The sequence below is a fragment of the Alligator sinensis genome, unplaced genomic scaffold (genome assembly GCF_000455745.1).
Source record: "Alligator sinensis unplaced genomic scaffold, ASM45574v1 scaffold232_1, whole genome shotgun sequence".
NCBI lineage: Eukaryota > Metazoa > Chordata > Crocodylia > Alligatoridae > Alligator > Alligator sinensis.
Genome location: NW_005842517.1, coordinates 259,461 through 273,761, shown reverse-complemented (window position 1 = coordinate 273,761; position 14,301 = coordinate 259,461). Strand labels below are relative to the sequence as shown.

General features: G+C 43.7%; 1 protein-coding gene across 2 annotated transcripts in view; it reads left to right on the top strand.

The window, feature by feature from the left end:
* Positions 1–14,301, top strand: part of CHST15 (carbohydrate sulfotransferase 15) — an 82,170-nt gene that overhangs the window by 62,058 nt on the left and 5,811 nt on the right. For both annotated transcript variants that reach the window (XM_014523653.2, XM_006031596.3), the window contains exons 6-7: positions 6,372–6,528; positions 11,993–12,140. In XM_014523653.2, the coding sequence (XP_014379139.1) occupies positions 6,372–6,528; positions 11,993–12,140 (305 nt within the window). The remainder of the gene's footprint in view (positions 1–6,371; positions 6,529–11,992; positions 12,141–14,301) is intronic.

Below are 14,301 nucleotides of genomic sequence, written 5' to 3'. Positions count from 1 at the left end.
GCCAGCCTGGAGAGGGTTCAGAGGAGGGCCACCCACTTGGTGAGAGGGCAGCAGGACAGGCCCTACGAGGGGAGACTGAAGAACCTGAACCTGTTCAGCCTCAGCAAGAGGAGGCTGAGGGGGGACCTGGTGGCTGCCTACAAGCTCATCAGGAGGGATCAACAGCAAATAGGCAGAGCTCTTTTCTCCCCAGCACCACCGGGGGTGACAAGGAATAATGATCATAAACTGATGGAGAATAGGTTTAGGTTGGAGATCAGAAGGCAAAATTTTACAGTTAGGGTGGCCAAAATCTGGAACCAACTTCCCAGGGAAGTGGTCCTCACCCCTACCTTGGGCAAATTCAAGAGGAGGTTGGATGATCACCTGTCTGGGGTCTTGTGGAACATCTGTGACCTGAATCTCAGTTTTGTGGTTCCACCCTTCTCTGCCAGTGGAAGAGGAAGGATACACATGACCTGCTTGTTTAGGAAACCTTTAAAACACTTGTTCAGGGCACAATATATTCTCAGTCAATATTATACTGGCATCCAAACACTAGGGGACCAAGAGTAGGACTTCATTAGAAACAAAACAAAAAACAAACAAAAAAAAGACTCTGCCTCCCCTGACTGGCTGGTTTTCACCCATTATCTTCTCACCCCAGATTTAGTCTTGATGGGTGTTTATAGACATGCTCTGGGAGGCAGGGGGGAAACTTTAATTAGCAACCCAGCATTCATTCCTGCCTGGGGCAGGGGGTCAGGCTAGATGATCTGATCAGGTCCCTCCTGACCCTAGCTACTATGAAACTATGAAAAAACCAAATAAAAAGCCTCTACTTACCCCAGGAGCAGGGATTGGGGGGGGCTCCAGGGCCTCCTGGCAGAGCCCTCCCAGGCAGTGGGGGGCAGGAGGGCCCGGGCTGGGGCCGTCTCTCTGCCCCTTGCTGTGTGGACGGGGCCCCAGTGAGCCAGACGGCAGCTGGAACTGCCTGTAAGTGCCAGGGTTTTTTTGTTCTGTTTTGTTTTAAACAGTTGGGATGCTGGGGTGCGAGGGATGGGGCCGGGCAGGAAAGTGATCGGGGGAGCAGGCGGGGGGCAGGAGCCCTGGTGCTGAAGCAGCTGCCTGCCCTGCATGGGCGGGCCGCATGTTTCAGCACCAGGGCGAGGGGCCAACCATAGAGACACTCTGGCAGCCAGACCATCGCCGTGGAGGACCCAGCCCCTGCCCCGTTTTTTTAAACTTCGGTTTTTTTAGATCCCTGGATGCAGGAGTCTATTTTTCTCCCTGTGTTACAAACTTGCAGTGCAGGGAACGTGTCTTCATTCCCACATGTGCCTCTTGCCCCGTCTCAAAGGGGTTTGAGGCAGGGCAAGAGGCACATGAAGGCTCATCTGGATGAGCCCCACATGGTGTTAGATGACAGGCCATTCATTTGGGCTTTGTGAGCTGCAGGTGGAGCAAACTCTTTGGAATAGTACAAAGTGCTGCAGTCCTTTTGCACCAGCATAGCCAGTGCATGGTGCAGCAAATCAGCTGTATATTCCCTTAGGGAATATTTAAGGGATAAATGGTCCTTATCAGAAGGGTCCCTGTTGCAGGGGTCATTCTGGAGTGTGTTGGTCTAGAGAAGGTTTATGATAAAAGGTATGACCAATGTGGTCCTGCATTCAGGCTTTTCCCCTACTACTCCCTATTCCCACCAGGGAACAAGATAGGGCAACTGTCAGCACAATTGCCCCTTACCCTGTGGCCAGCAATGAATAGCAACTCCAGCAGTGTCATTTTGCATTTAGGGCTTGAATCTGCAGTCACTGAAGTAATTGGGAAAACTGGCACTGACATGAGCAGGGTGACATCCCGTGTCCAGATCCACTGGGATCTGAAACAGCCCCGCAGCCTTTGATAGCAGTTGCACCTGCTTAAATCAGGGTTGACTTGTTCCACACTCAGTGTTGGTAATATCACCATTGTGGTCACCTTACTGAATTGTGATTGAGGATAATAACTTCAAGTAGCTGGCGCAGCTGAAATCATAATTAACAAAGATTGTATTTTCATGCAGATGTTGGGAGAATCTAAAAACAGGTGGAAACATATACAGAAAAGCTAAGCAAGCCCCAGCAGAGAAATCTGTCTTAAGTATGATGTTTTCTGTAAGGTGTCAGCAGGTTTTTTTTCAGGCTAAAAAAATAAACAGAAAAAGCTTTAAACCAAATTGCAGCCCCCACCCATTCCAAAAATGCTTCCTGCTGGCATGGTTCCCACTTCTGCTATCTGTTGTCCTCCTATGCCTTAAATGGCGAGAGCTGTCAGCCTGATTCTGTGTCCCCCAAGGCATACACTGCAAGCTTGATCTTCATTTTTTGCTTCTTGTTAGAGCCTTCAGTTGTTCATGCTCTTCTGCAAGGGAGGGACTTAATGGCTGCCACATTTAACTCAACTCAGTCAGCTCCTCAGCTTCTCCCCATCTTTTTCTTATATCCTCCACTGTCACAGTCAGTCCTGCTATATACACCAGGGCAGATGGTTCCCTCAGGGAGCAAAATAATAGGGGGAGCCAAATACTTAGTGGCTGTTTATCATCAGTGAATATGGGCTGAGAGGCGCATACATTTCCTTTCCTGATTTCATCAGCCAAATGTCCATAGTTGGCGCCTTCCACACCACTTCAGGTTATTTAAAACAATTACCACAATCCTGTTTCCTTTTTAAAATCAAATTAAACTAAATGGTTTATAACGGGGCAGGCTCTGGCCTAATCCTACAGGGCTGTAAGGCCCAAGGAAAAATATAACCTATATATTTTAGGGGCACACTGATAAAGATTTTCTTGGCCAATACTGATAGTCAAATATTAACCAATCATATCAGCTGATGCTGATCCAATAACTGATTTACTTTGAAATGCAAGACAAAAAAGGGTTTATTTATGCCACATTCCAGCAGCCTCCTACATCACATGTATCAGTGTCCTGGCACTTAAATATGGCAGTGGGGGTGCTTGAACTGAAGCTTGTTGAATGAACTTTAGTTCCAAGTGCTGCCGCTGCCATTTTTAAGCATGGGGACACTTTTAAGTGGAGCTGAGCAGGGCAAGGGTGGATGCAGGCTGCACACTGTGGGTTCAGGGCTCTCCACTCTGCTGCCTTTGCCCCGGGAACCCTGTACCGACCACATGGCCCCTGACCGCCAGCAGTGGGAGGCACAACTCGCTACCCCCATTGCTGCCAGGCAGCTAGGGGGCATGCGGCCAGTGTGGGGCTTCTGAGGGAAAGGCAGCAGACGAGAAAGATCCAAGCCGACAGTGAGCAGCTTGCACCCACCCCATGCACAAACCTGGTGGGGAGGGAGGCACATGCCTCTCCCAGGGGTGTGTGCAGTGGCAGGGAGCAACCTCCCCACACCTCCTGGTTGAGCTGCCCAAGGCTCTGTCCTACTCCCTGCCCTGGCCTTCAGTCCCATGCACCACCCTGGCTGGGCAGTGCCCCCTGCCCCACTCCCTCCCTTACCATGGGGGCTTCGATATGCCCCCCACCCCATCCCTTCCTCACGCCTCTTCCCCTCCATAGGCAGCTGCTTGCCACGCTGCCCAGCTGTATTCCTTACCATGTGCATGCATGCAGCCGCACACATGCATGCAGTACCCCCTGCATCTCGCTCCCAGCAGCCCCAAGTGGGACCCCTTGCAGGCTAGAATGCTGGTTGCCTGTAAGGGGAAACCCACCATTTTCTGAGGAAAGCCAGCTATCTGGGACTGCGGGGGAGAGGGAACTCAGCTGTTCAGGGCCCTGGTCAGAAAGCATAATTATCAGCAAATGTTATCGGCTGTAACGGCCAAAAGAAGCCAATGGCCGATAGTGCCATTTACCCCTTTTATCGGTGCTGATCCAATAGGCAACTGATATATCAGTGCACCTCTAATATCTTTGCATGTTTTTCCCGTATCAGGTTTCTTCTGTAGGTGCGGGGAGTAACTCCTCACCTCTGTGATGGGCAAGAGTAGACAGAGTCATTCCCTCTGCCCCAGACCCTATACTAGTAAGAGGAATTGAGCTGGCAAGAATCATTTCAGCATGGGCAATTGGACCTTTCTGCTAAAAGCTTATTATTTTCTTTTCTATTGAGAAGGAATTTTCCAGTACACAACTTTAAAGGAGAACTGACTATTCCTCTCCTGATTTGGAATAATGGGCATGTGAAACATAATTAAAATTGTTTCCAACTTGTAACTATATGATTCCCTTAAAAAAGAATAGTTTTGTAGCAGAGACTGATATTCTTAAGCTTCAGTAGTTCTTATAGACAAAACAGATATTTATTGGGTGTGATTTATAATTGATGGTGGCTATGAAGAAATATCACAAGCAGCTCTTAAAAAGACATTCATATTATGATATGGGTCTATGACTGTGTTCTGTATGTTATACCAGTATACTGCTACAAACTACAGTAATAACTTCAGTAATGTATTTAAACCAATTTTATTTTACTGCGTTAACAGAGGATGGAAACAACTGAGGCTTGATCATATATGCTTTATTCAGATAAATCCCATAAGGAAGTCATTGTGCATATGAAATTTTGCTAAGGAGCAGAAGTATAATAGTAGCCATCTTTAGCTGCCTTATGTACTCAGAAACAAATTCTGTATCTCTCTTGAAGTTCTCCGCAGTCTCCTAAAAAAGGTGGCAGGCTGGGAGGTGAGCAAAGATTAGAGAAAAAAAAGGATTCTGTAGTTGAGTCTCTGGAAGCTGACAGAGCTAAAGGTTATCTTTTGCTGGCCTATTATTACCACATATATATAAATCCTTCCTGACATTGCCAGTGAAGGGCTCAACTGACACTCCCATTAGTATTGGTGAACAGTTATTAAGGCCAGTGGGGCCAAATTTTTTGGCAGGCATGCTACAAATTAACCCCGTACAATCCCTGAGTTCCACTCGGTTCTCCTTCCCCTGCCCAATCTGCTGCTTTGTTTTCTGGTCCTGCCCTATGCTCTCTGCCTGATGTGCTGCTTTGCTTCCTGCTCCCAGCTCTATCTGCCACTGTAATGCCTGTCCCCTCTGTGGTCTGCCATGTCACACGCACAGGCTACCTGTGCCACTTATAACATATGCCTCACAGTTTGGCCGCTCACGATTTAGGTGACGACACCCACCAAAATGAATAGGACTCTTGACAAGAATGCTGCAGAAGTATGAGGACCCTGAATATAACTCATGAGCCCAAAACAAGCAAAAATCACTTACAGACTCTCATTCAAGGGATGGCAAACTATGCTATGCTGTGCCCCTTCATGACATTTCTCTTATGTTTCTTTAGAATCTGTATGATGTCAGGATGAGTTAAGCAGGGAGTTATGCAAAAGTAAATCTTCCATTTTACACTTCACCCTCCCTCCCCAAGGAAACCAAAGTTCATCGTCTCTGTCTTGTAACCATTAGGCAACTATAAACATTTTAAATGATTTGCACAAATATTTCATATTTGAAATGAGTTTACATTCCCACATCTACCATTATTCAAAATTACTATGTGCAAATTCCAATTGTTGCAGTGTCTAGTTAGCAGCAGCAAAGCAATAGAGTGTAATGTGATAATCTGGTGTCAACAGTGTAGATATATGTATGGGGCCTAAATCCTGTCATCCATGCCTAGGTAACACTCCTACTGAAATGAATGAGAGGTGCTTGGATAAGGACAGCTGAAGTTGAAATTATGGCATAATACAGTTCACAGTGTTATTTTTGCTTCAGCAAGGTTGTGATAGTAATGTTTTAAAACAAGGCCTACAAATCAGAAACTTTACATAAAAAAGCATGGATGAGGGGATGGACGTCTTGAATAGGACTCAGACAACCTGGGTTCTCTTCCCAGCTTTCCTACTGCCCAATTAGGTGACCTTAGAAAAAACACTTTCTGTTCCTCTGTCTTCTCTCTCACTCTTTGTCCATCCTTGTCTATTTAAAGATAGGGATTGTCTATGTTAGGAGCCCAGCACAAAGTTATCCTAAAATCTGTTTAGGGCTTATAAGCATTATCATAACAGAAATGTAATTTATACAAAATATATAGACATCATTCAAAAGTTTGTCTTGAGGGGTCAGGGCAGAGAAGGGGTGAGAGTAAAGCCTGATCCTGGGAGATGTAGACTTTAATAAGCATGGAAGATGTTTAGCAGCTCTCAGGATTGGATCCTCAGTGTCTGAGCCAAAACTCATTAAAGTCCATAGAAAGGCTGCTATTGACTTCAGCGCGGTTTCGAACAGGCTGAAAATAGTAAATGTTATAGTCATACCCTCTCTTTTTCTATTAATGTGACTAATTTTCATTATCATGCAAATGCATCTTTAATGTTGTCATTTACTCATGTATTTCATTCACAGATTGTACTCTGATTATCTCTACTTTGCAAGTGCTAATAAATCTGCAGAAGATTTTCATGAAAAAGTGGCAGAATCACTGCAGCTGTTTGAAAATTGCATGCTGGATTACTCACTGAGAGCCTGTGTCTACAACAACACCCTTAACAATGCCATGCCTGTATGTATTTCCAGTACTATTTGATTCTTTGTTTAAACACTAGCATACTTATCAGGATTATTAAAATGTCAGGATACTGAGCAAATAAACATCAAGAGATAGTTTTGGTTTGTGACTACCAATAATTTTCTTTTTCTTTTTAAAGTGGCTGACATAAAAATATATGCATGCATGTAAAAAATGATGTACTTGTTCAGCTGTCTCTTCATTCTGTTGTTCCCTGATGAATGCCAACAGTAATAATACATTCTTCCTATTGTGCAAGAGTATGAAGAGCACATTTAGCAAAGATTACAGTTTAATGTGTAAGCTTTTTGCAGATTAATCCAAAAAGTACTGGTAAAGCACTGGTAAAGATCTATGAATTTCAGAAACTGGCTTAAGAACACATAATCTGATTTTTTTCCTACAAGAAAAGGCTGCTGAAATTTAGATTTAACTCCTATTATTTTATCTGTGCACAGTGGAAAATGGACACTTCTATTACATAAATGCCGACAGAAAAGCATCCCAATGGTAGTGTTTCAGAGTCCGCATTTTTAGTTTATATTTTATTTCATATTTTGCTTCAGGGGCAAAAACGGGGTTTTGCATAGCAATATGTCAGGTCCTTTGTGGCATCCACTTTTCATTATCACATGTGTGTGATGCAGTTCAGCACACCCTTTTTTTTACCGATTTAGGTGGGGGAGGATATGTTTCCCTTGTCTGTTTTCAGAATGCAGTAAATTTAATTTTGTCATCACTTCTTCAGTTAATAAAATAGCTTAGTATTTTACAAAGAGGCCTGAAATGAAGCCCAAAGCAATCAGTAGGGTCTTCCCATGACCACAGTGGGCATTGACTCAAGCTTTGTTCTTTTACATTGCTATTGTGATTATCCAGGATTAGAAGAATTCCTCTCCCCTGAACAAGGTGGAAAGTGGACTGCTGTAAAACAGCATTTACCAGGCATCTCCCTTGCATAAAATGCATTATGTTTACACTTCCTGACATGGATGTCCTAATGGAAAACTAAGCCTTCTATATCCCAGTAACCAGTGCAAACACCCTACACATGACTGGAGAGTCATCTTTTTCCCCAGGTTTTAACCCTCCCTAATGCTCTGAAGATGATGATTCTGAAAATTCTCCAGTTGGTAGGAAGCTACCAACAGGTGTTAGTAGTGAAAAGCATGGTCTTATAGCCATGCTCCTGAATGGACTTTTCAGCTTGCTTGCAAGGCAGGTGGACAAAGTCTGTACACATGTAGTTTATTATATAATGGCAAAGCAGGTGTTTTCTCTTATGACCTTGGTTGTTAGCTCAGTGGCTATGTGACTATAACAGAAAAGAGTATTCCTAAGAGCTAAGAAAAATGAGTATGATATAACTTGCTGCTGCTCATAGAAAATATCATATACAGAAAAGGATGTTGATCAATTTATCTTCACTTGGAAACAATGGAAAGTGTATTAACCAAAGCAAGGGAGCCAGAACCAGGACAGTCAAACTAAAACTGGAGAGTGTGATGTCCTGGTGGGGCCCTTGTCAAACTAGTTACAGAAGAAATGCAAATGGCTTTCCCAAAAGGGAGGATTTGCTTTCAAATGGCTTTCCCAAAAGGGAGATTTGGAACTAGTGTGGCAACACATACACCTGGATATCATGTCTTTTTAAGAGGGAAATGGTTATCCATATGATAGTGGTCCTATGAGAACCAAAGTTTTAGTGAATGTTGAAAGATTCTAATCCTCAGGTTTTCTATTGTGGGGTGCTTTGAAATTCAGTATCCCAAGCTACAGCATAGCACATGTAGCTATCATGTCTTTCATTCCCCTGATGCCATCCTTTTGAGAGAAAGAGGGATACATAAGAGTAATTAGCAACTTGACTCTATAGGGCTTATCAAAAAGAAGCCCTTATCTAACCCAGTTCTAGTAGTACTAGTAATGCTACATATGAGGCCAATAATTAAAAAAAAAACAAAAAAACTGGAGGTTTTGAGAGAGAGAGAGAGGCAATCTACTTACTTCCCCTAAATTGTTGCATGGTGTCTGTACATCAGGTTAAGCATTGGAACAGGATACCTGAAGAAGTTGTGAAATCTCTGTTCTTGGAAAATTTCAAGAACAGGTTAGAGAGACACTGGGCTTGGATGGTTCAATCAGGAATGACCCTGTCTACAGCAGGGCGGTAGACTAGATCTCCTGAGGTCTCTTTCAGCCCTACTTTCCTATCATCTTATGATTTTGTTGCATGGGACACACTAAAACTTGTATCTGTTCACAACTTCTGAGGTAGCTATGACCATTATATTGAAAGGATATTTCAGACAGGAACAGTATTTTACTGACTGAGATGTCTAAGACATTGAGGCCAGAATTATATTTTTACATCTTGGCATTACTGCAGTACAGATAATCAATATAAATAATGCAAGGTGTTAATGCACTGTGGGGAACTAGTTACACCAAGAAGTACTTCATATAACTTCTGAGCCAAGAGTAAGAACTGAATTTCAATGGCAAAAGCTTTGATTTAAAGTTCCAAAGCAAATGCAGTTTATCTTCCAAATCTGCGCGCCCAAAGACAGTGCAGTGCAGACAGCTGCTCTGTTTGTATGTGCAAATCAAAGGTTCCTTGCAAATTAAAAACTTATGCATGAAAAGTAAAGTGCTCAGAATGCGCGTATGGAAAGTGCATTTTTAGAGAAACTTCTAAAAACTGGTCTTCGTAACTTTGAATAGAATGTAAATCAGTTGGCATAGATTATAGTTTCTGTTCTTATTGTCTCATAAGAATAGATACCAAAATACTGCAGTTGTGTTCCTGTTTTAGAATTTTAGCTTAATATCAACAATGACATGACTATACCTGGAGGAATGAACAAAATGAACAAATGCTTTCTTCCAGATGACATTCTTCATATTGCTGGGTAGATTATTTTGAAACTCAGTTTTAAACACTGCTCCACTGCAATGGAAACAATACAAAGCATGACTTCCTTTAGCTGTATTTGTCATAACTCCATTACTAAAGTCAACAAAGAGAGCACAAGGTGCTGTTGTCTGCTCTTGTCAGTTCTAAACTAAAATGTGACCAAGATGCATCAAGCTGCTTTTAGTAAAAGCGGTTGTGGCCAGGTTTTCAGGCTCTGTTCTTCATTTTTGCATCTGAAAAAAGATTGAAAAGCAATGCATGCTCATCCTTAAGAGCCCCAAATGGGCTGCTGAAACACTCCTTGCAAATTATTGTGCAAAACTGAGCAAACATAGAGATCAGACTTGGGCCAGCCCCTCTCAATATAGTATGCTTTACCCCTTCTTCTGAGCAATTCAGTGATGTGCCACTAACTACGTAGGTGCTTTAGATAATGCCCATCACTGTTCAGTGTGTAATATTTAATACCACTTAATAGGGGTAGGGCTCTAGCATGCAACTCCTCTCTTGTCTTGGTGACACATTGGTGACTTTTGTTTTCTTCTTGACATTTGTGGGACTGAATCAGTACCCAGTGATCATTCTTCACATAAAAGCTAACAGACTGGATATGCATGCATGACAATACACTCTAGGGAGAGAGACCCTGAGCTAACTGTGAATGCACTAGCTTGCATACAGGGAGTCTTCACAGTACCAGGAAGTACTGTGCTCAGATACTGATCTTGCCCAGCACCAAAAGCGATACAGCTACATTTGCCCCTGTAAATGCTCATTGTGCATCAGATAATTAGCTCTCTTGAGAAGCCACACTTGTTAACCCAGGTACAGCACTAGTTTCAGGTGTACACTGTACAGTACTAGCTCAAGTACCTTTGTGGGGCACTGCCTCATACTGCCTCTGCCTCATGTCTCCTGACTTCCAATTGGCTTGAAAAGCTGAAATGTACCATGATAAGCAGGGATCTTGGTTTCCTCTGTTTAAAAATCACAAATTATCTGATAAACCCCCCCCCACAAGTTCTCTGATTAAACCCCCGAAAATCCGTGTTTTTCTCCAATTAAAATGAAATGCCACTATACATATCAACAAGCATTGTGTTCAACTGATACCTATATATTTACAATTCTAAAGCAATTTGGAAACTTCAGTCATTAAAATAAAATAATTCTAAATACCTATACATTTTGGCATTTGATTTTGGGTTTTCTTATCATAGAAAATTGGAGCTTCCCCTGCCCCCTTTGTTCACCAAGATGGGCAGGCTGTGGCTGTCCCACCTCCCCTCACTGCTTTGTAGTACTGAGCAACTCTGATATGCCGGTGCTGTGCCCATGGCATTGCCCCTCACTCCCGTGCCATAGCCCCCCATCCCTGTCAGTGCCCCTCACTCCTGACCCATAGCCCCTGGCCCTACTGATACCCCTCACTCCCCACCCTCCCTAGCAGCAGCGGGGGACACAACTCCATGCTGCCACACCCCTGGGGGGAGGACAGCAGCACAGGGAGCCCTGAGCCTGCAGTGGGCAACCCACATCTGCCCCCACCCCATGCACAAATCTGGGGGGCACATGCCCACCCTTGGAGTGTTTGCAGTGGTGGGGAGCCAGCCCCTACCCCCCGGGACAAGCTGCCTGTGGCTCCATCCTGCTCCCTGCCTGGGCCCTGTGGCCATTCATTCCCACCCCAGCCTTGGGCCCCAAACCCCATGTACCACTCTGGTTGGGGAGCACCCCCAGCTCTGCCAAACTTCCTCCCTCCTTCATTATGGGGGCCTCTGCCTCCCCCCCGCCCCGACTTACCTGCAGGGAGCCGTGGGAGCTGCTTTCCATGCTGCCTGGCAGCCATGTGCATGTGTGGGTGTACACATGCATATAGCATCCCCTGCCTGATTGCCCTCCTCCCACTCCCCCCCAGCCCCTTGTAGGCTAAAACTCTGCCAGCCTGCAAGGGAAAGCCTGCTGTTTCCTACATTTTTCTCCTTTAAAGGAGAAAAGCCACAATTTTCTTCTTTAAATGAGAATATCCACATTTTTCCATGGCAGATGGAAAACCCAGATCCCTGATGGCAAGTCATGCATTCCATACAGCTTTAACAATTAAAGGAGAGTAGAGACATCATAACATTAGGAGTTTTTATTGAGGTGTATTGTCATTGATACTGCTGTAGATAAAAGGTTATAAAATGCAAGTTTGATACAACAGAGGTATACGCTGCATCTCCAAAACAAAAGGTGTGCATATTAGTCTGTGCCTTTAATTATTTCTGGCTACAATAGAGTCTCAAAGCTCACAGCATCTTCTTGGAGGCATAGGGCTCTGCACTACTTGGTAATTCTCAGTGTTGCTACTCAGTGCCCAAGTCTTGCATGATAAAGATTTTCTCTTTTGTAGGCCTCTTATTTTAAAAATCTTCCTGATAGGAAGGTAAAACTTAGTTTGCATTTTCTCTAGAAGGAGAAAGAGAGAGGAGTGGATGCTCATTTTATTCCAGCATAAGTTACCATAAATGAATTAATTTAACTTTTTTTGTTTTTCAGGTGAGGCTACAGGTTGGCCTTTATGTTGTATATCTCTTGGACTGGCTGACTGTTTTTGACAAAGATCAGATTCTAGTTCTCCGCTTAGAGGATCATGCATCTAATGTTAAATACACCATGCACATGGTCTTCCAGTTTCTGGACTTAGGTAGGCATTATATGGCTTTTTTTGAAGGAGACAGCATATAAAATTTGAGTTTATTGCTGACAGTGATGCTAGTCCTATAGCACTGACCCAGAAAAAAAATTGCTGTTTTCAATGGCAGGTTTATTTGAGAAGATAGTGTGGGAAGATCATGTAAAAATGAATAATTAGATTTAAAAAGAAAATCATAAGTATGAAGTTTCAGGGATATGTTTTCCCATGTGGAGCCTGATCCTGCTTCTACTGAACTCATTTGAATCTTGTTTTCTCATGGACTTTACCAGGAGGACCTAGAACTTGCCTTGTGTTACCTAAATAGCCTGGTTGAAATGCTGCCATGGTATGCTTCATTGCCAGCTCAAAGCAATCCAGAATCTAAATCTGAGCATTGTAAAAGGCACCATTTCTAGTCTTCTGGGGAATAGCATTTTCACTGTTGTTAAGTAGGACAGCTGTTGCTAATCCTCAGAACAAAATTGGCAGATAGAATGATGCCCAGTGTTGATTTGGGGATGGAGATCTGGCTATGACATATTCTGGCTGATCCAGACACTGGTTTAGATGGTAAGAGGACCTTAATTTATAAGACTGAACAGATAAAGAATCTGGCAACTGCGCTGCCTATTCAAGTTGCACTGTAAAATGTTTGGCCTTTAAACTCAGTGCTGGCATGTTTGATACAACAGAGGTATATACTACATCTCCAAACAAAAGGTGTGCATATGGGAAGACCATATGCTGGGCATGCAGTTCACAAGTACCATTTGAAAGGGAAAGCTGTTTCCTTTATAGAGGCTTATCATGTGCCAGCTGGCACAATAGGAGACTCAGATCTCAGTCAGATCGGTTTGGGGGAGGCTGTACAGTGCCTAAAACAAAGAGTTTCTGATCCAGGAGGAGAATTATTCAGCACCAGAAATGATGGACACCCCCAATTTCAGGCCTGGTCTTAGAGGCCTCTGCTACAAGTTGAGTATATTACACAGTTAACTGGTAAATTCCACAATTAATTTAGATTGGCCACACGTGCAAAGCAGATATCATGCCATAAAAATATCCACCCGACTCTAAAAAGAGCCAGCTACTTACTAAGTTAGTACTTTAAAATGCATGACAACTTTATAGTTGAGTTCTATGCAGCTTCAATTTGAACGTGTGCCAGGGCCTTGAGTTTCTTAAAAAGATGATGAAACTGATACCCAAGAGATGCCTGCCTGAATGTCACTCTTGCAAGTATCAGGCAGCTGAACAAAGAGAACACAATGGAATAGTGGTTTACCCAAGGCTAAGTACAGACAGTCAACAGTACAAAAAACCCAAGGCTGAATCAATTAAATCTTTGCAGGTTAGTTTAAGTTGCATAGATCGAACCAATAAGCAAGTAAATGGAGATTTGCTTTTGATTCCAGAAATGCAGTCACATGCCTGCAGTGGCCCAGGCCAAAACCCTGGGGGTACTAGAGCACACCTCCCTGCACAGTTGGAGCAGACAGCTTGGGCCAGGGCTAGCATGCTCACCCTGTGAGGTGGCGGGGGGTGGTTTGTGGGAAAGGTGCAAAGCATCCTGGGATGCTGGGGGACTGTGAGTTAGCTTGAATCTGGATGGGATTTGGGACAGACGTTCAATAAACCAATTTGACCGAAATCTGTTAAGTTTGATACTGCATCCATCCAGGCTTATCTTAAACCAGTTCTGGCCATTTTGAAAGCAGTTTACTTGCACTGAAGTTCTGCTGTTCTGTTACAGATTTGAACCAGTTTCTGATCACTTATGAGTTTGTGTGTAATTTCTGTCCCTAGCTCTAAGAGTGCACAGCAACGGTTATTTTTACTGTCACAGTTACCAGAAAGCAAATCTCCTCTTCCCAAAAGGGGAGCACATAAAAAGTAGAAACAGGGAGAGATCACCAAAGATGAATATACCTCCTCTGCTCGTGCTTGTAGGGAGGCAGTTAGACGGGCCAAAGCTGCCATGGAGCTGAGGATGGCAAACTAAGTAAAAGACAACAAGAAATTGTTTTTTAGATATATTGGGAGTAAAAGGAAGGCCCAGGGAGGAATAGGACCCCTGCTAAATGGGCAGAAACAATTGGTGACAGACAGAGGGGACAAGGCTGAACTCCTCAACGAGTTCTTTGCCTCAGTGTTCCTAAGCGAAGGGCAC